The sequence below is a fragment of the Tetrao urogallus genome (assembly GCF_951394365.1).
Source record: "Tetrao urogallus genome assembly, chromosome: 3".
In the NCBI taxonomy this organism is placed as follows: Eukaryota; Metazoa; Chordata; class Aves; order Galliformes; family Phasianidae; genus Tetrao; species Tetrao urogallus.
In genome coordinates this window covers 32,493,223-32,517,507 of record NC_136815.1, presented here as the reverse complement: position 1 = coordinate 32,517,507, position 24,285 = coordinate 32,493,223, and the positions used below count along the sequence as shown (strand labels likewise).

At 35.6% G+C, this 24,285-nt stretch overlaps 1 protein-coding gene across 1 annotated transcript in view; it reads left to right on the top strand.

Annotated features, from left to right (window-relative positions):
* The window catches only part of LOC306945154 (uncharacterized protein C8orf34 homolog), a gene marked incomplete at both ends in the record, with an annotated part of 151,548 nt that extends 127,923 nt beyond the window's left edge, over positions 1–23,625 (top strand). Inside the window, 4 exons of the mRNA XM_079533859.1 lie at positions 3,983–4,056; positions 14,874–14,994; positions 18,599–19,089; positions 23,515–23,625. Coding sequence (XP_079389985.1) covers positions 3,983–4,056; positions 14,874–14,994; positions 18,599–19,089; positions 23,515–23,625 — 797 coding nt within the window. The remainder of the gene's footprint in view (positions 1–3,982; positions 4,057–14,873; positions 14,995–18,598; positions 19,090–23,514) is intronic.
* Positions 23,626–24,285: the final 660 nt, after the last annotated feature.

Sequence of the window (24,285 nt, the reverse complement as noted above, 5' to 3'; positions counted from 1 at the left end):
TGTCTATTATTTAATGCCACTAGGTGTGACGTCATCCTGAGCTTTCATACATTTTCACGTTTGTAAAGCAACACGTCAATATTAGTAACTAATTTGTCTTCAAATATGCTGATTTGGTGAACATACATGGTGTAATGCAGTTATGCATTTCATTTTTCCTTTCATTTGTCATTAATTGCTTCATTAAAAAAATTGTTAGTGCAATAAAAATCTCAGAATATCACGCTCTTACCAGTTTGATGAAGTTCATCAGTGAGAGAGACCCAGATTGCTAACGTAACTGAAATCCTTTCAAAGGAAGGCAAAATTCTTCTGTTATGAGAGCAATCCCAAGGCGAGGAGATAACGGTGGCTTGTTTGGGATGGGTCATGGAATATATACCATTGAATATCAAACAATTTGTTTTGAACAGGCAGGTCTCTGCCTTCATTTTCCCTTCCCATGTACCTTTGTTATTGTAGTGGAAATATACTGCTATGCCACCCCCTGAAACAGGAGGCTCATTTTTTTTTACTGGGAGCAGAAGGTCAGTAAAATGGTAGCTTGTCGCACAATCATAGGGACAAAGGCACTGAAGATTAAAGAAGATGAAACTGTCAGAAGATCCTGGATGCTGACTAACAATGAAGCTGTGTTTTTCATGGTCACAGAGTATGGACCACAAGAGTACCGTAGCCACTTTAACTTGGACCACCTTACATGCTTCTGTATATACTAAGTATGATTAAAAGGGAGAGGAATAACCCTTTCCTTAAAGACAGGGAATAAAATTTAGATAGGTGAGGCAACAAGATTCACGTTGTTATTTCTCGTCTATCTCATGTCTGTAAATACACATGAACCTGTTAGCTGTATTGCTAGTAAACAGCATTGCCTCTAGGGCAAAAAGACTGAGGTCAACAGTAAGGTACTGCCAAATTTCTGACAAGAGGCTTTCTCAGAAATGTTCAGCCTTTCAAATTTTTTTTGTTTTGTTTTGTTCTCTTGTTTTGTTTTTTTTTCCTAAAATGTTGGCTAGTAATATATTTTGATAAGAAAGAAAGAAAGAAAGAAAGAAAGAAAGAAAGAAAGAAAGAAAGAAAGAAAGAAAGAAAGAAAGAAAGAAAGAAAGAAAGAAAGAAAGAAAGAAAGAAAGAAAGAAAGAAAGGAAGAAAGGAAGAAAGGAAGAAAGGAAGAAAGGAAGAAAGGAAGAAAGGAAGAAAGGAAGAAAGGAAGAAAGATTGAAACACTTCTGGATTTTACAAGAAGGCACAGACTAGAAACAGATGTAGAACCCAGGCAGCTGCCTATTCTATCTTTCCTATAAATGCAGCACAATTCTTGTTTTCTGTGTATCTAAAACTAAATATGTGAAGAAGATGATAAAATATATTGTTAGAAAACTCTAAATAGCCAAAGCATTGTGTTAGACTTCAAATTTTAGTTATGTCCTAAATGTATGTATTATATCATAAAAAAGACTAGCAGGTTTCAATTACCAGGTTCATCTGAACTTATTTTCTGCTCTTACTTGTTGATACGAATGACCTAACTGAGAAAACTATGAGTTGCTAAGTGCTGATGTAAACCATTCCTTCAGGAGTGTGCAAGCAAGGTGCTAATGTACAGCAAAGTTGAGACAGCTTTCCTTAATGATTTCTTTCTGGGTTAGTGAGAAATTGTTAAGTTGTTCGATCTGGAGCATCTCTCTTGTGGATTTCAGATGAGCCAGGTTCAGAAGTAATTGGCTGCACATCTGATCTAACAGCCCTTTATAAATAAGCTTACTAAAGCAATTCCATCTCATAAAGTCAATGGAATAGCCTATGTAAAAAGATCATCTGCAGCATCAGGCACAATACTGACTCCACCGACAATCTCTATCTGGCTCTAATTAACTACTGCACTGATTTCCCTCTGGTGCAATCCTACTGAATTGAGCAGAGTTATCTTTGATCTAAGCAATAAAAATGAGAGGGGAATCAGGTCTTGAGATCAGACGGCACAAGATGCTCTAACACTGCTGTTTCACTGTTCCAAGTGATACCCATCAAAACTGTTTCTCTTTCCCATTGGACCATCTCACAGGAAATAACTCAGGGAAGAATTTAATAGTTATGTTCCTGATTTTGATTAGTGCACTGTAAACTTCCCCTGTAGATACCAAGCCTCCTGAGTTTGTCTCATGGTTCAGTCTTCCTATAAATCTTGTTCTGTACAGATAGATACTGCAATTGGACGGATCCAGTACAAATCTGTGCCTGACAGTCTCCATGCTGCTTTCATGGTGGGGGGAACTGTACAGGTCATGTACCAATGTGTGGTATTTTGAACTTGGATATGGAGAAATGGTATCACTAAAAGCATGTCTTCATTTAATTCTGGGTGCCTCTAAGTGCAGTGGGATCTTGTTTCACTGGTTTCAGTCCTTTTTGCTGGCAAGTGCCGTATACACTTCAAGTAAGAGCCACTGTACAAGGCAGGAAAAAAATGAAATTATTGCAAAGATCTTTGCAGTGAGTGCATTCTTGTAGAAGGCTTAAAATACCTAATGAGAGAGTGAGCTCTGAATGTTAGGTGAATGAAAAGCATTCATCTTTAAACTTTTTAAACTGCCCAATTAATCTGAAAAAGAAAAAGCTGTTTGTGGCATGAGCAGTATGCAGTACCACATATTTCTGAGGTGTGAGCAAAGACGTGGCTTTTTTTTGTGGCTTTTCCTGGAACAACACATTAGGACTGGTAATGGTAGTTTATGTAGTGCTGTGCCACAGTATGCATGTGGTATTTCTTATTATATTAGATCTACAGATTGTGCTATGATATGTAATAATTAGTTTGGTAAATAAATTTTGTTAAGTAATTTTCACATCAGTGCTTAATTCCCTATCAAACAGAAGCCACGAGTTTCTATTATTTGTAGTAAGCAAGCTCCAGTTTCAACCTGATATGTTTGAAAATAGTAGGATATGTAAATTCCAGAGTTTGCTTTGCATTAAAGTGCCAGTAAAGTAGAAAGTTGAAAACAGGCATTTGGATGGAAAAGTTTGAAATCTGAGAAGTTCAACAGAAATAGGGTTCTATCAAACATATGTAATGCTATTCCAGTTGGAACTGCATGACTAGGATGAAAAATTAATAAGGATAAAAATATAGGGGATGTGAACCAGGCATGGCAATGGCAAAAATGTGGCATCATTTCCCAGTTCTTGATCAGTTCTCTGAACACTTCTCCACACTGCATCATCATCTCTTTTTTCCCCACTTTCATTTGCATTTGCAGTGAACGTGGTAACCGTAGTTGCTGTGCTTCAGTGCAGTTGTTTTTATAGTAAGTATAGTCTGAGATGTTTCACTTATCCGGGCACTCTGGAAACATGAGGATCTCCCTGCTAAATGTCTGAACAACAGCAGAACTCAGGGAAGATCAGGGCATCTTGTTTTTTACATAGCTTACAAACAGCATCTAAGTGCCTATAAGGCTAGGAGGCAATGAAACTGCACAGCATGTCACTTAGAAATTGCTTTCTCTGGCCTAGGTACGTAAATTGTCTTTTTAAGTCATTAAATGTGTGTCAGAGGCCTTCTGAATTTCTCACCAAATCTTGTTGTTTAACAAATGTGACAGTATGGGCAAAAATCATTGCTTGTGTGGCCTTTAAACATTGCCTAAAGCGATTGGAACCTGAAAATCTACTACTCCATTGTGCAGACAAATAATTTCGTTTTAGCAGTAAAAATAACAGATAACCTATAAAACTGCTAGCAGATAAATGAGGCTTGCTTGTCACTCTATTCATGTTAGAGACACTGTTCCTCATTGTATTAAGCTTATACTTTAAAATTAGTCGTAAATTAATATCCATTCAAGTGTCAATAGAAAGCGTTGCTTTTATGGTAGCTGAATTTACCTTCTCAGCAGTTAATTTATAAGTATTCTATTTTCAAAGTGAGTAATGGTTATTTAGTGCAATTTATTTCTTTTCTACCTCATTGGAACAGCTCAGGTACCTGGAATTGAAACACTTATGGAAGATATTGATGAATTGGAGAGTGCCTCTCAAGTGACAGCATCTGTAAGTAGATTCCCTTATGAATAATCTTGTAATTTTTTTTTAAATACCTTGAGAAAAATGAGATTTTGCATAAAGATTAAAGTGCTTGTTTGCATTCTCATCTTAAGAAAGGAAAGCATATTTTCCCTGTTTTGCATCTCTCTTTAGCATATTCAATTCTATGGCAGTTCTAATTTTTTTCAATCTAGGAAGGGTGATATTTTGAAATCTATTATTACCATCTCATATGAAATCATATCTTCTTGGATTTACACGTATAGCTCCTATTGAAATTTCAGTCATTTTAGACTATGTCAATATGGTCTTGAATGTATTTCAATGGTTAAATATCGATGTACCAGTTTGATTTTACAGAGTGTGTTTTACAAACTTAACAGAACAAAAATAATTTAAATCTTAGATTTTATTATGAAATTTCTCATTTTATCACCTCAGTCACTTAGATTTTTGGTAACGTTTGCTTGGAACCTAGTAAATCAGATAATCATAGTAAATCAGATATGCCTGATTGTATATCTACAAAACTGCATGGTTTTTTTTAAATAGTGCAAGACTGTGTAATATTTCCCTCAGTTCTCTTTTAGAAATTTGAAACATAAGGAAATCTTTGCAGATTTGCAGTAAGTATAGTTGTCAATAAAATAATTTTTTGAAAAATGACACAGTCAGAACTTTGTTATATTGCTTCAGAAATTTTAATACAATTTAAACAAGTGGTTGTTTCTTTTGAAAATACCGTATTTTTTTTGCATACTTTTATGCAACTGTAAGTGGAAACATGAATTCCACTTCACCCATAGCTATTGTGTTTTTAGCACACTTTAATGTTGACAAGGTAAGTGAAAAGAAAGGCTCGGTATTTGTTGACTATGGAGAAAGGCAGTAATGAAGAAAAAGGGAAAACAGTGACCATGCAGATGGATGTTGCAGACTTTCAGGCAGCTAGCTACTAGTATAGCTTAAAAAATTAAAAAATTGTGAAATACTTAACCTATTTCCGATCTGAGGTATCAAAGCCACTGACAGATAAGGAATTCCAGATCAATTTCTAAAGGTCTTTGACAAGTTGGACTGCAAGAAGCTTACAAAGCATTTGTGAATATTGGGCAAAAAGAATGAGGAGGAAATCTTCAGCAGCCGTTGCTTTGAGTTTCTTGCTCAAGCCTCCTTTCTGCTTTTCTTTAGAGTGAACAGAGTTATGATACATTTTGCAGCAGTTTCTTGTGATCTTACACATGATTTTCTTACTGAATTAGACTTCCTGTTGCAGCTACTAGCTTTGATTTCTCAGTTCCACAGACATGTAGCATAGGCAAAGAGCAACAAATAAATTGAATTGCATAGAAAAATAAAGATAACAAGGAAAATAAAAGGTCATTGTATTAATCAGCGAAATCTTGCTGCAGAAGTGTGCGCCCTTCGGCTGAGTATTTTCAGGTACACATTCTGTATTTGCGTGCTTATGAATGCACATAAATGCATATGAATTTGATGTTCTGATGGTTGTAATCGTAGAGTTGTATTTACAGAAAGAGGTAAGTTGCCCACAGCAGTACAGAGCCTGAGGCAGTGAAGTTGCCTGGGAAGAATCCCTGAAATCCACACTGGTTACTGCTGTTAATGCCGGTGCTGCAAAGAGAAGTCAGGACCGTAGCCCTGCAATATTTGAAGCCGCTGCTTTGACTACACATCCTCTTTCGTAAGGCAAGGGCAACTAGGTTCCCTTTCCTGAGCTCTTGGAAAGTTCCTTTGTCTCAGTTACTAAGGAGCTGGAAGCCAATAACTGTTCGTTCATCTGCTTTTAGAGTTTGTGTTTTGGATCTTTAAGCTATTGTGTAAATAGTGTGATTAGCTGTTTGTGTTCTTCTCTGTCTTTGAAATGGCTGTTACCCAAGTAACATTCAGCTGTCAAGCATTATGTGTTTGCCTGTATCTGTACCTAATCAAAAAAGAATAAAATGATTAAACTTTTGTTGCATTTTAGACCTCTCGAGGAATAGAGATCTGCTCCATGGTCTCCTAATAACTTCCAGTGAGATTTACTCTGTGACAGTCCTTACATACAAAAGCAGAGACAGAGCTAAGGTTCTCTGTAGAAAAACCGAAGATAAATGCATTCATGCAACCAATTCCCACAAATTCTTTAAAAGATTAAGAATGATGCCTGTAAAGGGACTTAAGAATTGATACTGAAATATGTTTTCATGAGTTTGCATATTTTTCAGATGTTATGAGATACTATGGGAGATAGGAGGTGAGGACAAAATACAACGAGGAAGAATAAATTTTATGTTAATCAGACACTTATCATAAACCAGACAAATTGATTTGTGACATTTACTCAAATGTGCATATTACTTGTAAGAATTCATGCTTTAGCTCAAGGTGTTCCATATTTAATTCCAGTACTGCATCCCACTAGAGTAGTATGAGTCTGTCGCTAGTTAAGCTGGTCATTATCATAAATTTCTCTCTACTCACGTATATTTGACTTATCGTCTTTAAACGTGCCTCAGCCTACAGAGAGTAAATCTTCTGAGAAAGATTGTGGGATGAAGCAGCAATGATTATGCAAGGGAATGTTCAGAAAATCTTCAGAATAGAGCTGTGTGGGTCCTTTTTCCATGCTCTGTGTAGAAGTTCTCATGTAAGATCTTTGGTACGGAGACTAAAGTAGTCTGAATGACAATATTTAGAAGAGATAAGGAGTATCTATGTCTATAACATGGCTTAATATAATGTGTACTATGATTACATTGATTATACAATGATTATAATATAATACTATATATAATATATAATATTATACATATATATATATATAAAAACTATATTATAATATAATTATAATATGATTATATAATGTGTACTGTGATTTACCTTGTCTGGACGACGTGCTGCGTGATATGGTTTAGTAGCTTGTGGTGGCCATGGCGGTGAGGAGACGGTTGGACTAGATGATCTTATAGGTGTTTCCAACCTTGTGATTCTATGATTCTATGATTCTATACAGCGTGATTTTCTTGTAACATTCTGTATTTCTAGAGAGTCTGGGAGTTTTTGGAATCAGACCTTTTCCATTTGAATGTCTTTTCAGAAGAATCTTTTGCTAAGCTTTATTTTTCTCAAAGAGAATTGATATTTGAAAAGTGGAGAACCTATTTGTCAGTGCTGCACAATCCCAAACAAAGTGTACTGAATGGATAAACGAGTAAGGCTACCAGAAAGCAGTTTGGAGTACTTACAGGAATCAGCACTCTTCCCATGTGTTTTACAAGGACACAAAGTGGAAGCAAGCATTCAGAATGTTCTAAAAGAAACTGGTTTACTGCGGGGATATTTTTCTGACAAATATTTAATTTAACAAAAAGTGCAAGGCAAGATGCAAAGCTTTTTTTGAGATTTTTTTTTGCCATGGGGCTTTCTCAGAGTCCTAGTTTACCTTCTGTTTCTGTAAACAACTTTTATAAATATTTGGTTAGTTATCTTCAAGAAAACACGGAAGTGATGCTAGGGAAAAGTTTGGTCAGATGGAATTATGACAGCAATGGAAAAGTAAAGTATCCAGGGAATAACCTAAATTTAAAGCAACTGAAAGAAAGAGTAGGGCAAGTACACTGTGCAGTTGACACTGTAGCCCTTGTGTTCATCTTGAGTTTCTTCTTTTACCATCTTGATCTTGTGCTTATTGTTTTTATTCATGTGAATCTTTGCATTCACTCATCTTGCTTTGCGTGTGCACATGAAAAGGTTTATTTTTCTTTGCAAATTATCCATGCAAGGCAAACCAATACAAGTGAAACTGTGGGAAAAAGAAGTCATTTAGCTGCAAAAGGCACCTTTTGCATGAAGTTGGCTTGAGTTTTTGGTCTTTATAACTTTGAGAAAAACACACTAATGAATTGTTTTATAGCGGTGTTTTGCTTAAAATATATCCTTTCCCATTTTTCCTTCTCCTTTGGAACTTCTCTGTTGCTTTGCTAGAAGGAATATACACAAGGATTTTCTGTAATACATATGGAAATTGCTTGATGGGAATTCATTTTGTGAAATGATTTGAGGTTCCTGCAAAAATTAAGCTTTTACTTTTTGGTATTGATACGTGTTGAATACAGCAGTGTGACTGTGAGGTAGCATGAATTAGAAAGGTAATATTTATATACTATAGATACAGAATTACTGTAGTCTCATACCATTATTTTTTTTTTAATCCAACTTCGCTTTTTAAAGTTTGTGGACATTCAGGCACATAAATATTTTTAGCCTTTACATTTTTTACATATAAAACTAATAACAATAATAAATAATATTACATAAGTGCAACTCTTGTGCAGCTAGTCCAAAATGAACTGCAAGTGTAATTTTAATTGCAAGTAGCTAAATTAACAATACAGTGCAATAAAAGAACATAATATCAAGCTTATTGGGAAACAGGTAATATTTCCTGAAAGTTGTTAAGCAAGTAGTTTAAATTACATACCTTGAACTTCTTTGCTCTAGACATCATCTGTGTGAAACAGATTTCACAAATTACACATAGCATTTTGTCAGCACAATTCCAAAGACTTAATTTCTTTCTTTAAAGTTTTGTTTTGCTTTGGAGAGTGCATGAAGTGCTCAACAATTCTTTCTCACTTCTTACCAACTCATTTCTTTTTACTGACATCATTTTGTATATTGGAGAACCCAGCATCTCAGGAGCATACCCAATCCCAGTGACACATGATACGGCTGCCCAGCATCCCTGCAGGGCCCCCAGTCCATGGCTGGAGTGCAGTTGGCAGAAAGCCCCGTCCCCTTGTGGGCTGAATTCCACCAGCCCCATTGGCAGGCACCTCATGCAGCTTTCAGTTCACACTTCCAAGACCTTCAGTGGTGTAGGCAGAATGGCAAGTATGTACTGAACTGAAAATACTCCCAATTTAAAATATTTGATACTTCGAAAGATGACTTTAAAATGATTTTTCTACAGTTTAAAAAATTTATTAAAAAAAAATCTGAGTGCCTTATTTTTTTGTTTCTAAAACTTTGGTGTCTTTGGAGTGACAAATTGAAAAATATTGTTCCAAATAACAGTAAATAAAACAAGATTGAAGCTTACAAAAGGTTATTCTAGTTAAGTTTGAAAAGCTGAAAACATGTTAAACTCAGGTGCCTACACAGTTCCTCTTTCAATCTGTAAGTAGAAAACTTGTGTGTAAGTTAACCCAAACTACCACTTCTCTAGTGCGAGGCTTAGTGTAAAATGTTGCCTGCCATGGGAAGCAAAAGCTTACAATTTCAGTTACGTGGCATTTCATGTAGAATGGGCCCTAGTGTGGGGAGATAGGGCTTAGAGGTGGTTTCTTACATTGCATCAGACCTCTTAGCGGTTTATTGTTTTAACAATAACAAAAAAAAAACAAAACAAAACAAAACAAAAAAGTGTTGACAAGGATACTTTTTGCAGTGGGAGGATTTTCCATCACGTTTCTGTTTATGACATTTAGGCCATTTAGCGAAGAAATAGTAGATTTTAGATAGCAAGTAAGTGTGGTTGTCTTTTCTATGCTATTATCTCCTGAAATTGCCAATAACAATTGCCCTTTATTAACAAAACTATGCAGAATAAAGAGTTCAATCAAAAATGCATTGCCTGTGTTTATAGTTTGCAAGGAACTAAGGATTGAATTTTCACCTCCTTTTCAATACCTATACGTGATCACCTTTTTGTTTTGACATGATTATGTGATTCATCATTTATCTGTCATTTAGTCTTTAAAAATGAAGAAGCCCTTGTGAGGTAGGGATATCCCCTATGTCTGTCAAGAGAATGTGCACAGTTGTGGCTATGGGTACTTATATGTTTAACTCTGAAGTAGGCCAAAATGAAACAGAAGAATAGCATTCCATCATTCCAAACTTTTAATGGTCAGTAGGAAGGGCTAATTTACTTTCTAACAATCATTTGATTTCCTGATGGTGTTGGAGGTAATTTGGAGGTCTTCTTTGCCTCAGACAATTAGAAATGCTGCATTTCTGCAGAACTCCCTGTGTGTCCATGGGGGATTACACAGAAATGGCAGCCCATGTCACTGCAGACGTTCACATCTGCACTGTTTTTTCAGATGATGTATGCTGTCAAAATGACATTGTGCTGCAAATACTGAAGTACTTATATTTGATCGTGGAAAACTTCCTTATTCTTATGACCTCAATTATGTTTGTGTACCAGCATGGCTTTCCCAGTAAGTTATGATATTTTCCAGAAGTTCAGGGAACGAGAGATGACAGACATTCCCTTTGGCTTTATCTTTTGTAATTATTTTCTTTTTAGGAGTAATTTGGCTAAGCAATCTAAGTAAAGAATGTGCTGATGAATATATTGTTAGTGAAGAAATAATGATGCTATGTAAAGAAAACCAATTAGGAAATGGATGCCTGGTTGACCTTTACAGTTGACAAATGTATCCTGAGGGCTTTGTTTGAATGTATTTCTAGCGCAGAGACTTTGCCTTACCTTCAAAGTTTGAAGGTGATGTGAACAGCACCCAGAGCTGTTCCTACAAACTAAAAAGGCAAGGGTGTCTTTCAGGAACATCTTCCCATTTAGATATAAAATCTTGTTAGTATGAATAGGCTATTTATAATTTTTGTGTTAATATTGAAAAATCTTAGTGAATAATTGAGGACAATTGCAGTTTGGAATACGCTGAAGGAATTATAAAGGACTATTTCTATATACGCACTTTATACATACATACTAAATTTTTCAACTACTTTCAGTCTACTGTCATTATCAATAACATCTGAGATAACTGACATTAGTGTTTTATCTCTGCTGTACCTGGCCAGGAGATAAAGATTACGTTTTGATAAAAATGGAATAGAAGTGTTCAAATTAACGACTTGCAAGCCTGAATCTCTCTCCTAGGTGACATTTCTGAACTGCTGCCACTTATCTAGTGGAGAGAAGGGATACCAGTGAATTCTGCTGGTGATGTGTGAATTCATTTTTCCTTGCTAAAGCGTTTGAACTGATGTGCTTGCTAAGACTGCCTGTTAACATCCCCTACTTTCAGCTTGTATTTATCCTTTAAGATCAAGATTATTGCATATATTGTTGAATACGCTAAGGAACCCTTTCTTTATTTATATGTTATTCACTTAAATGAATTCATAGCCTTAACATGTTAAGAGAGAATTTTTATGTTCAGTATTATTTACAGAGGGGAAAAAAAAAACAAAAAAAAACCATTTCCTGAGTCTGCCTTCAGAAAGATTGAAATCATAGAATTGTTTGAGTTGGAAGAGACTAATAAAGGTCATGTAGTCCAACTCCCCTGCAATGAACAGGGACACGTACAGCTACATCAGGTTTTTCAGAGTCCTATGCAGCCTGACCTTGAGTGTCTCCTAGCACAGGTCATCCATCACCTCTCCGGGCAACCTGTTCCAGTGCCTCACCACCTTTATTGTAAATAACTTCTTCCTTATATCCAACCTAAATTTCCCTTCTTTTAGTTCAGAACCACGTCCCCTTGTCCTGTCGCAACAGACCCTGCTAAAGAGTCTGTCCCCTTCTCTCTTATAGCCCCTCTTTAGATACTGAAAGGCTATTCTCAGGTCTACTCTGAGAACCTTCTCTTCTCTAGGTTGAACAGCTGTAGTTCTTTCATCCTGTCCTTGTAGGGGGAGGTGTTCCATCCCTTGGATCATTTCTGTGGTCCTCTTCTGGACATGCCTCTACAGGTCATATCACTCTTGCACTCAGGACAGTGTTGTTGCTTATGGTCTTGGAACATCTAGTTTCAGTGAAGGAGCAAAAAAATAATAGCAATACAGCAGTTTTAATATCATAATAAACAGATAACTTTTTTATTCTAATAGTTTCAGATCATTTTTTCTTTCTATCAAGTGTTTAATTGTAGGAGTATTATAAGCAGATAATCTGTAATTAAATGGCTGCTATTAAATATCTCATCTTTCATGGCTATTATTGAACTATTATTCTGGTCTCTTCATAGTGCTGTTGTCTCACAAAATGCCAAAGGCTTCTGATAGTACATGGTACAGAAAAATGCAAATAAAGTGTTACAAAATTTTTGGAAAAAAGTTGTCCAAAGTTGTCTCACTAATTTCACAGTGTTGAAATGGTGCATCTGGAAGATAGATATGAATGTATTGCTTTAAAATCATATCCAACGTTAATACCTACTCTCCAAAAGACTGTGTACATCTGTGTTGTGCACAGAACTGAACACAAATTCTGTATTCTTCGTAACTGTATGTTAACAGGAGGAAGGCAGCCATAAGCATTTACAGAGTGCATGTGTGTACACGACTTGGTGTGCCTGTATGTGCTTATGCACAGCCATTCCTATCTGTGTTTTTATGTGAATCTACACAAGGTTAATAATCTGAGTTGAAGCCTGCAAAAGTATTGCTGATGTTTCATAATTTTTGTGATTTTCAGCCTTCTAATTGCAATTTACATTTAAATGTTACTCATATTTTTGAATAAACATCTCAAGCACGGTCATGGTGCTCACATTAAAGAATCATTTTTCTCTATTTATTTGAGTTTCTGTTACAGATACTAGGCTGAGTTGCATTCACTCATTCACCTTAGTTGTATGCATATAAAAAAGTATCACAGAGGAAAAGGTAGAATGTAAGAAGAAACATTAGAGGTTTGTAGAAGAGAAAGATTATTTTATCTTCAGAAAAAAAGGAGATGGAGGCTGAGAAAGTTTCAGAAGGCTAACATTTGCAAGTGCTTGTTTTTGGAAGCTAGAAAATTAGTGAAAACTCATAATAATTTGTTTACAATAAACTTGAATAGAGCTGAGAACACCAGATGAAAAGTTTGGTCTTCAGTTATTACCACAGGCGACTGACTAGCTTTTATTCTGTACTTCATCAGAGTTATGTTTGTGCGTGATACTCAAAAAGAATTCATCCTGTTAGACTTGGGGAATTTTTCTCTCTAGTCATTGTTGAAGGGCTGCTATATTTTTCCTTCCTTAATAAAGAGTACTCCATTAAACTTAAATAAAAATGCCTGTTTCCCTCATAAAAATCTGAAGGTTAAGAGTATGTGTAAAACAGATTAAAAACCAGAACATTAGGATTTTTTACAGGCTCTATTCCCATTCCCATCTCTTATTTAGTTTCTTTTCTTTCAGAGAAACTGCTCATAGAACAAATTACTCTTCTATCTAGAAACAGATACGGAGTAACTAAAATCTATTAGATACAAGCATGTAAAAATGTGAGTAGTTTAATATGGGTGAATATTCCTTAGTGACCTTGAGAAGTCATATTATCATTTGGATGGAGAATTCTCAAATATGAATGAAGTGGAAAATTCTCAAAATCTCATGGGAAAATAGGTGAATCAAGCCTAGTGACATATCTGAAATAAATGCATTTGCAGGATAATTTCCATTTCTGACTAATTTACATTTTGTTTGTCTCTTCCTGTGTATTTGCCTGGAATGAAATATGTGTGCCTCTAACCAGAGCAGTAAAAAGCAATGGGCAAATTACAAAATGCCTACTGTGATCTAAAAACACTGTGTGTTACTAACAGTAGGATTGCCTGCAGCTGTGAACTATTTCATATTCTGGTAAATATGAATAAGGGTTTCTTTTAATGTAAGAATATGGAACTTTACAGTATAGCTGTTGTTTTATACATAGGAATCTATGTTAACAAATTTTAAAGGTACGTTTCACAGCAGTCAGTTAAATACAAGACAGTGTTTATGTCCTCTCCTCAATTATTCTTCTCCCTGCAATTACATCAACTCAATGTCTTTGAAACCCTGGCCCCTCTCTAGATTTGTTTGATGTTTACTGAAAGATTCAAAAATCAGTAAGAGGTAAACAATGATGGGACTTGTGCATAAACTTTGTTTCTTCAGGAAATCAGGGAAAGCAGCAAAACCTCATATACTTCAGATGAAATATTTTGGTGTGGAAATAAAGTAAAATTTATTTCAGACAAGCTGTTAAGAATGCTTTGATTAATGTATTTGTTTGTTGTTTTTTTATGACCAAGTCTTAAGCATTCTATCATACACTTCTGGTGTATTTTAAGTAAGCATATAAAAACTTACTGAGTTTACCTTATAGTATCATATTTTCAAACTTTAAAAAATTTAAAAATAAAATTTAAAAAATATTAAAAATATTTTTAAACCTTTTAAATTTTTTTTTTTTTTTTTTTTAAATTGAAATTTTATTGAATGGGTTCCAGAAAATGCAGCTAACTGGGTATCACAGTGTTCAGTATTGAAATGATTGGGTAAGTCATCCCAGCATCCATTCTAAGCTTCTGTGTTGCCATGATGATTTAGTTGCTGTTCCTGAAAGGAATACTTTGTGACAAAATGGCACTGGCAATTTTGATGATGAAATTCTGTGATGTTCCCAGAAGTGCTGCTTTGCAGAGATACTGTGCCATATGTGGCAAATTAAACTGCAACCCCCATTAAATAACTTGCTTAGAATGTAAATCATTGAAGAATTTGTCCTATTAAGTTTTCTCAGTATGGAATAAGAGCTTGTGTGTCAATATACATGTAAGTTACTCTAGAACTGTTGATTTTTATTAATGCTTACTGTTTATGTTATTTAACATGTAAGAAATTATAAATTTTAATTTTTTGCAGCTAAATATTATATACTAATTCTATACAAAACTCTACCAGATTCCCTATTCTAAATGAGTACAATGCATCACTCCCCCCTCTCCACTTATTTTTTATTGTTTCACATGTAAATTTGAAAGTGTATTAAAAACTATTCCATTTTATTTTTATCTGTGTAAGTCTCAGCCGGTTTGGACTATGGATGCCATGGGTGTCAGATCTGGTGGTTCCCCAAGACAGAAACTCTTAAAGGACTCCTTAGCAGCAAAAGAACTTCAGACCATGGAAAAGCACCTAGCTGGTATGTATGCTAGCAAGGGACAATGAAACACATAGCAGTCCTCACACATCTATGCCAATATATTTTAGACAAAGGAAAAGTGATAATCTATTTCAGATGCTGATGAAAATAGATAAAACTTCACATTTCCTTCATTGCAGAGAAATAGTTATTGTTTGTGTTTGTTAGTTGTTCTTTGTAATGAATATTTATTATCTAAGGTTTAGTTGTATGGTATGGTACTGGTAGAACTAGAATATAAAGACTGTCAAGGTAAGGTGGAGAGAGAAATGAAATTTTTCTGGCCCTTCTTTCAAGTCTGTCACAGAACAAGGCAGAGAACTTAGCACTTTCGGTCATTTTCGAAAAATTTTGGGCATCTGTCCTACCTGTGAAGTTGGTCTGGAAGGCTTGGGAGCTGTATTTTCTTTAGAAAGACAGATACAGCTGTTTTACTTCTGTCTAGGAGCTGTTGTAGCTGAAGTCAAGTAGAAGACATGGCTGTGAGCACAGTGAGGAACAGAAAAAGCTTTTGCTTAGAGTAGAGCAAGAACTAAAAACGGTCCCTGTGTGTTTTGGCAGGTGTCACTTACAAGGGATCTGGTCAAGTTGTCAATACTTTGATTTACGTCTGGACTGGTAGCATTTCCATGGCTGTACAAGTCGCCCTTGTAAGCAGCATACTCTGAAACTTGCAGATCCCTGTATCCGTAGACAAAGTTGACAACAATAACTACCATGTTGAATGGAAGATAGAATTTTAAATACTTAATTGGTTAACTATGTGGATTCTTTTATAATCTGACACTGTCTGCTGTGGTATGATGTGCAAAGTCTTTCACATCAATGCTGGTGTCATTTGGCTTTGGGCCTGTTACTTCAGTAGCACTGTATGGGGGGTTCAGGCATTTTACCATCCAGTAATTTTTGTTTGGCTGAGAAATTCACAAGAGTATGACTCTGTTATTAGATGTTGGACTCTCCTATTCCTGTTAATTAATTAACCAGTTAACTTCCTCTTATACCAGTGCTGCTTGAGACAATTATCCCTCTCAGTGACAAGCATAACATAACTTCCATGAGGAATCAGCTCAGAGGATCTCAGATAATGAAGCAGTATTTTGTTTAGCCTTATTTTTCTGATAGATTAAAAAAAAAGATATGAGCAAATCATCTTTCTTTCACTGAGTGGAACCTATTAATCCTATCCTGTACTATGCAGTCATTTAGATGTTTTCTGAGACTTGGGCTCATGTAATGATAAGACATAGTTCTGCCTTTCTGTTATGGACTACATGCTGTAGAAAATTAACTTTAAACACTGGCACAAGTGGATGCCTATGATTAGCACCAAATGTCAGCAAGTTCTTCGGTGCTTTATTTGAAAACAGCATTTTTACAAAATCAGATTTTGAAGCAGTTTTCCTCTCCTTCCTTACATGTGGTCCAGTGATACTTTTGTCAAAAATCCAGTCTCTTACGTTACTGTGGCTGCTTTATATCATACACAAGTGGAACTTTTTTTTAAATTTTTTTTATTTAATTGCAGTGACTTGCCCATTTGGTTTGTTATATTTATTCTGTGGTCACTGCATACTTCTGGAATCTGATTTATCACAAGTAGAACTTCTAGGTGCATAAACAGTTTGTAGTTGCATTATGAATGATATTCTGGCATTTCTGATAAGCAAGTAAAATGCTTTTGTGTTTTTCTGATGCCTGCATTTTTATTTCCTTTAAATGACATTGACAAGGGATTTTAAAAAGTCCTGCCATAAATGAATTCTGGTATTTACTGAGTATCAGATAATAACATAAGGCTGGAGATTTCTGATTAAAAAGCTGATGTTGAAGCAAAAAAAAAAAAAAAAAAAAAGTATGCTAAATACACAGTCTTGTCTACTATATGAAATGAAGAAAACGTGAGCAAGAATATAATGTTTAGTTAGCTGTTATTAAATCCTTAAAAGTTTCAAATAATTTCTTAGTATACTGAATCAACGTGGGGAAGTTAGAGATCTGGAATTCTGTGAAGACACAAACTAAATTGAGTCTTTAAAGGAGAGTATTCTTTATTTGGTTCACATAACCCACATTGTCATTTATTGGCCCCTGGATTTCAGTTAGGCATCTTACAAATTCCAAACTGATATGTATTGATTTTTTTTTAAAGCATTTCTTAAAGTACTCTTCCATTATAATTATTTCAAAATTGAAATAATTTTAAGAGGTTAATTTTTAGTAAGATTATTGTGAGATTAAGATGGCAATTAGAAATACTCTGAACTGTGTGCTGGGAAGAATAACTACATTTAAAAACTTGCTAGTATCTTTAAAGAGTTGAAAGACTCAATTTTGACAATTTTTTTTAATAACAGTATTTTAAATGTGAGAAATGTCTTGTATTAGAGGAGTAACATAAACCTTATTTTCCTGTTTTAAAAGATATTAATGTTAAAGGTGGCATATCTTTAATTGTTTTACATAAAGCATTGCTTTTATAGCTACTGGTAAATAGAAGTGCAAGAAGATCTTATTTTTTTAATAAGCAGTTTAGAGTGTTTTTATTTTAGAACTTCAAGGGCCTGAAGTTATTATTGGAGAAACAAAAATGAAAATGCTCATTTTATATAAGTTCACTTAATACATGATTAAGTCAGTAGAACCTTGCTGATTTGCGGCTTCTGGTTTGTAGAATTTAATGGAAAATATCATTACTTATCAAAACCAAGTTACAGTAGAAAGTAAAAATTCAGAACAGTTGTGTGAGATTAAATGAACTTGAACTGCCTGTCAAGCTTTACATTTTTACTTTCAAGGATCTTTCAGTATAGTAGCTATGCTAACCTGAATTCCAGCAATCCTCATCTAACTTGGCCGAATGTATCTGATTTAATTCATCAGAATCATTAAGATGAATTAAATGAATTCAGAAGACAGTTTCCTCTCTACCGCTAAACTGTTCTGTTTTTAAATAGGATCTTATTTCATACAGCCCTAAAGGGGGTAGAAACTGGAACACCAAATGATGACCACCTTTCTTCTTGAAATTCTAGACCTTGGTGACCCCTTCAATTGCTGTAGCACTGAAGACAAACCAGAGCTCAAAATTCAGATCCAGGCAGCATTACAGACCCAGATGTGCCAGAGGCCAGGAGTTGTTGACCCCAGAGTTCAGTTTGGGCAATATACAGGGAGGTCAGAAACATTAAGTCTCATCTTGCTCCACTTTTGGATTGCCCATCAGTGCAGATGAGGATTGCAGATTTAGCTCACAGCCTCATCTTAGTTTGTTGCTAATGAGAAATGGTGCAAAAGCCACAGAGAGGTTTGATTAAATGAGAGAGGTTTTACAGGTTGTAGTGAAATTCATAGCTAGATGGTTCAGTTAAATGGTAATAATGCATTTCTGTGGGATAGATGTGCTTGCAGTAAATCAACTGTGAATAGATTCTAAGGACATAATTATCAAACCATTAATTCTGGTGCCTTGTATTTTAAGGATGAATAGATTTTCTCTGCAGAGCTACAAGGTGTCACGTATAGCGAGGAAAATCAATAAGAAGCTTAAACCTGAGAGAACTGAAAGTGAGGTTTTTGTTTGTTTATGTGTTTGTGTGCTCAGATATTGAAAAGGACCTAGCGCTGTGGGAAGAAGCAAGGCTCTCAAGAAGCCCTAGCATCCAGCATCACAGTTTAGGTACATCTGATCCTCAAGGCAATCTTCAAGCTACACAGGGCCAAAATCCGAGGCCAACTCAAATGGGAAAAAACATTCAGCTCCAAGGAAACAAATCGCCACCACTGCCCACTAATAGCCGAGCACAGGCCTCAGGTGTTACAAACAGCAGGCCTCCGACAGCTGGCGTGCAAACCAACAGGCCATCGACTCCATCAACGCCGGGGAGCAGACCTGTGACCCCAAACAGCTTGCTGTCACGGCCACTCACTCCTAGCAGTCAAGGAAATAAGGAAAGCATCATCAGTTTGCACAGAAGTAGATCTTTGACGTCAAAGAGCCAAATGGGGAGGACCCTCAGCGCTGCTTCAGGGCTCTCTGTGCAAATGAGTGGAGATGTTGTCACTGTCACTGCTCAAAGAAGCAGTTTGTCAGAAGTAAGATTTTCAATTTAATGTTTTGAGTATGGTTAGGAGCTATTACAACGTGAAGACAAGATCATGTTTTACATTGAAGTGGTGTCAGTATACCTAATGTTAGTGTTTTGAAAAGAACTTGAAACATAATATTGAGACAAGTTGCAGGAGAGACTACTCAACTTTGAGAAGTATTGATGAGAAAATTTCAGGATTATTGTGGAAATTGTAATGAAACGCTCATGCCCCAAAATTTTCAGAGATTGGTAGGGTTTTGCCTGCATAATGCGCTGCAGATTTATTAGCCTTACAGTTTCTGAGTTGCATATTTCCGGACTATTAAAATCAGTATCTTTATGATTCCAGGGTATTTTTCCTGCTGCACTGACAGTGCATAATATTTCCTTGGTCTAATTGTTCTTTTTTTTTTTTTAAACACTGGAATGATCAGTTAGTTATTGCTGAATGGACATATTTTCTGAAATAAAAAGCTGAACTGCAGTGGGAAAATATCCAATATTGCCGAACGACTGTCTAGTACTATTGTGCATGTTAGCTAGACTTATTCAGAGCATAAGAACTTCCTGTCTTATATTAATGGCTTTTAAAGGATTAGTCCTTGTATAAAAAGAGAAGTTAAAGTATCTTGTAATTTTGAGTGGGATTCTCCTCTGCAAACCTTAGCTGCCTTAAAGATAACTTTAGTGTGTAGGCAGTGGAAATAAAAGAATCTGTGAAAGAATAGCCCTGCTGTCTATCTCAGATGCATGCCTCACTAAGATGAGTTTTTCTCAGGAAATGCCAGACTGATGAGAAGGATCTGTATGTTCAGTGGTGGAAAAAAGTATCAGTGTACTAATCCCATTGCTTGAGCTAGTTCTCCACCCAGAACTGGAAATCCAACTTAAAAATACAAGGATTAAAGTGGCTAAAGTTGATAGATTTTCAAGCTAGAAATTTTCCATGAAAAAAAAATCTGTGATTGTAATAATTTTATTTATTTATTTATTTATTTTACAATACTCTTCGTCCCCTGTTTGGAGGGATGAGTGTGTTTGTGTGATCAAATTTTCTCATATACCAGAAAATGAGAATTGAAGTTCATTTTGTAACTAAGAATGTTCAGAAGAAATGAAAGGTTTCATTGTTTCCCACTAAAAAACTTCAATTTTATTTTATTTTTTATCTTTTCTGTCTTAACTGATACATAGTCAGGTAATGTCAACTTCTGTTGTTGTTGTAATGGATCTTGGAAGTGTCATGTAATGAGCACTGCATCTCTGCCAAGGGACAGCAGCTCTCAGATCCCTTTTGATCTTTCGCTTAACAAGGCAGACAATTTAAAATTCTTATATCCACAGTATTTGCTGGTAACAGTAATGATAATCTTGAAAATCTTATTTCTATTTGCTGTGATTTGTTATTTCTGTTTGCCAAATCCCAAACTTTACTGATACATCTTCTAGTAAAATAATGTCTTGTTATCTGTTTTTGATGCATGCATGTGTGTCTAAAGTACTTTAAGAAAAGAGCAGTACTATTACCCCGTTTTACAGATGGAATAACATGTCCAGTCTCATCCAGCAAGACCACTGATATCAAAATATCAGCATATTGTAAAGCTGATATCAAATATCAGCATTCCTGTGCAAGATCTTATCCACTGTTATGATCCCTGATAGAAGTGACAAACTTTTCTTTCTCTTTGCTTACTGGGCACAATAGCACAATAGCTGCTGGTGTCCTTGATCCAAAACCTGTTTGTCCCTTCCTGACACGTGCAAGTGACCTTTGACTTCATCAAAGCTCGCATGGAGACTAGCTCTGATTCCAAGGGGAAAATGGCTGGTATGGCATGTTCATGCTGGAGATCTCTCAGGTCTCAAAAATTGGTTGATGGAGATCTTGCCAACCTGTAGCTGCCAGCCTCATGGTCGGGGTGTTCTGCTGGAAGCTTTGGGAGCTCTTTTAAGCCATCTTTGCCCATTCCAGGTCCTGCTAGCTTGGAAAAACACAAGAGAATAAGGACAGAACATCCCCAGAAAGTATTGCTGTTCAATAATATCTTTTGCTATGTTAGAGGTGTCCCTCTATTTGCCCATGTGATTTCTCTTTAAGCATAGAGTCAAATTTTGGAAAATCTAAGGTAGCCTGAGGAATGTGAACAATGAAGTTCTTTGTACTTGTGCAGATTACAAATGTATAAAACTAAAAGCTGATACTGTATATTATTTTGCAACTTTCATTATAGGTTTTGTATCTTCTTCCTGTACAAAAACAGTAAAATAAAATAAGGGAAGTTGCCTTTATTCTTCTTAGACTTAATGGTGTGAGCAGGGAATTTCCATTAGATGTGAATGCACTGTGTTTACATTGCCAGCCCTGTATGAGATACTTGGATAATGTTTTGCAAAGAATTCTACTTCCTTACTCTTACGTGGTGTTAATGGAATTAATCAGTACATAGCTGGTACATATGTGATGAGAATAAGTCAGTTCAAAAGGAAGCAGCTACTGAGTACCATCAGCACATTTTATCATTTGGAACTTGAATTAAAGAATACAGAGTATGCATGAATTTACGCTGTCACTATGCCATTTATGAGGACGTTTAACATATCACTAAATACATTATACATGCTTCCTAGTTTGTAATATGTTTCAGAGTACGATAAGTCTAAAATACAAAAATATTCAGAGTACAATTCAGAGTTCTTAGTAAGTTTTAGTAAAGTCCATGCTGGTTTAATCTTGTTATAGCACACGTCTTAAATAATCTGGCAAATACTTAACATATCAGCTGTTAAGAATTTTATTTTAATGCTCAAAACTTATAATGATCTGAGATTTTGTGGACAAGTTTCTGCCTCTTGGCACACATAGTACTACAAAGTTTTAACAGGTGTGTTTTATTATCAGCTCTGTTCAGGCTGAATTGAATTATGGCAAAGAAATGCTACCTAGAGAAATAGTTTTATTATCTCTATAAAACTAATAAATCACAGCTCCAAATCCTTTTGCAGAGATATTTTTATGCACTGACTGTATCCTTTGGTGTTTTGTATAAATTGACAAAGGAATGCTGAATACTGCTTATCTCTTCAGGATGGATTCCATTAAAGTGACACAATGCTGTGATAGTTATCAATAGCCGTTGAGATGAAAATATTACTGACTCCCTTGTTTGCCATTACATTTTCTCAGCACTTGGAATTTTAGTCACTTTTATTCATCCAGGCACCTTGAAGTGCGGTTCAGTGATATTTATTGGTCCATCATTGTTAATACTAGAGATTTCAGCTGATATGAATACAGCATTGGTTAACACAAGGCCTCTTCCTAATCACAGGAGTGCAGAGCACCACTCAATATCACAAGGATTCTTCTTGGTCAGGTACTTCCATTCTCTTCTGCTGCCTGTCCCCCTTTTTCACTCTGTAGTTTTGGAAGATTAAAAAGCATGCTGACCAGTGTGAGAGCCACTTGCTACTGCTGCAATAATCCTGCCCTGTGAACCAAAGCTTTCTCCCATTTCAGTGCTGCAGTCAGCAACCTTCTCAGATTGTGAAAAAGTTATAAAGTTGAATACATGCATAAGGCTGGGTGTGCTGCCTGTGCTTCCTTTTCAGTCACTGCAGCAGTCTTTTGGGAATTTTTTAACAGATTACTAAGAGAATTAACAGTTTTATTCCACCAACTGAGAGACTAGCTTCCAAGAACTGAGTAAAACAAACCTAGTTTACATTTTTAAACCAGATGGCTAAGCAATAAAAATAATGCTACAGTGCTGTACAATGTAACTTAACTTGGAATATTCTGGTTTTCAACTGGTAGAAAATGAGATGGGGCTTGTAGCTTCCTTTTCTTCTAAGTGACTGTAAGAATCTGTCCAGTAATTTTATGATATCTGGCCACTCCTTGAGTTAACTTTCAGAGACTCGACTTACATGTCTGAACCACTGCTGAAATGAAACTATGCTTTTCGGTCTCATCTCTTGCTTTCAGTATTGCAAAAGAATCTGTCGTACTTCATGTGAGTGTGCATGCTTACATGAATATATACATATGGAAAAATATTTTTATATACATACGTATATTTTGTAAATAAGAGGTGATGGCAAAACGTTTTAAAGGCAGGTACAGATTCTTAACTGTGTGTAACATTTGTGTTTTGATGCTTAGAGCTTTATGGTATCTGGGAGACAAAATTTTCCATAGCATTATTCCTTCCTAGGCTTTCTACTTCTCCAATAAAGCCATATGTTCTAAATCAGGTTGCAGATCCTTGTTCTTATAGGATTGAAGCAAGAATATGTATATATGTATTAGTTTAGTTTTAACTGAAGGCTTTTTCCTATCCAGTTAATTCAAACTGAAGTACTACAATCTGCATTTGCACAGTACCACTCTATGCCATTTTATCTAAAATAGATCTGTTTATGGCAGGATGAATTCTTACAACAGCTTCAGCTTGCTCATCAGCCTTGGATGTTGCCGAGTGATACAGAAAGTGAAGGAGTGGAAGCTGACCAAGACAAATGTAAGTATATTTGTTAGGAGCTGATGATATTTCAAAAAACTTTGAACTTTTTTTATATCGCTAAATCTTGCAATGAAGTCATGCCTGCTCAGAGGAACTTTTCTCATAAGAAGCAATTACTCATTTGTTTCGGGGCTGAACTTTATAGGATTGTTTTCCGTAAGCTTTCCTACAGACACTAAGCATTGACAAAATGATCAAGGACCACAGCTTACCTAGCTAAGTGAAGTGATTTGTTCTGGAGTGTTAAAGTAGTTGTTCCAGGGAAGTAGCATGAAGTTGAAATAGGTGTTCTGTTCAGTAAATCTGTATTGACCAGGAGAAAGCAAAAAAAAAAGAAAAAAAAAAAAAGAAAACCAAAACTGCACATGCATACACAAGCCCAATAGCTCTGAAAAATAGGGCCTTCATCCTCATTAACTCTATTTTGCCTGCATTCTTTTGAATTCCTCTGTATGAAAAAAGTTCTCAATTGCACCAGTAATCCTTAATTTCCTACACTCTTTGAAGCAGTTGTCTAATCATGAATGTAAAGGTCAGCAGGATCATAACCTAAATGACAGAACAGGTAACAACAAGGAGCATGCTATAAATCACAGTACTTTCAAAGTACAGCGTGTTGTATCTGGCGACAAGGTACCTGTAAATAGTCTTGTTGAAAATATTAAATGTTTCAC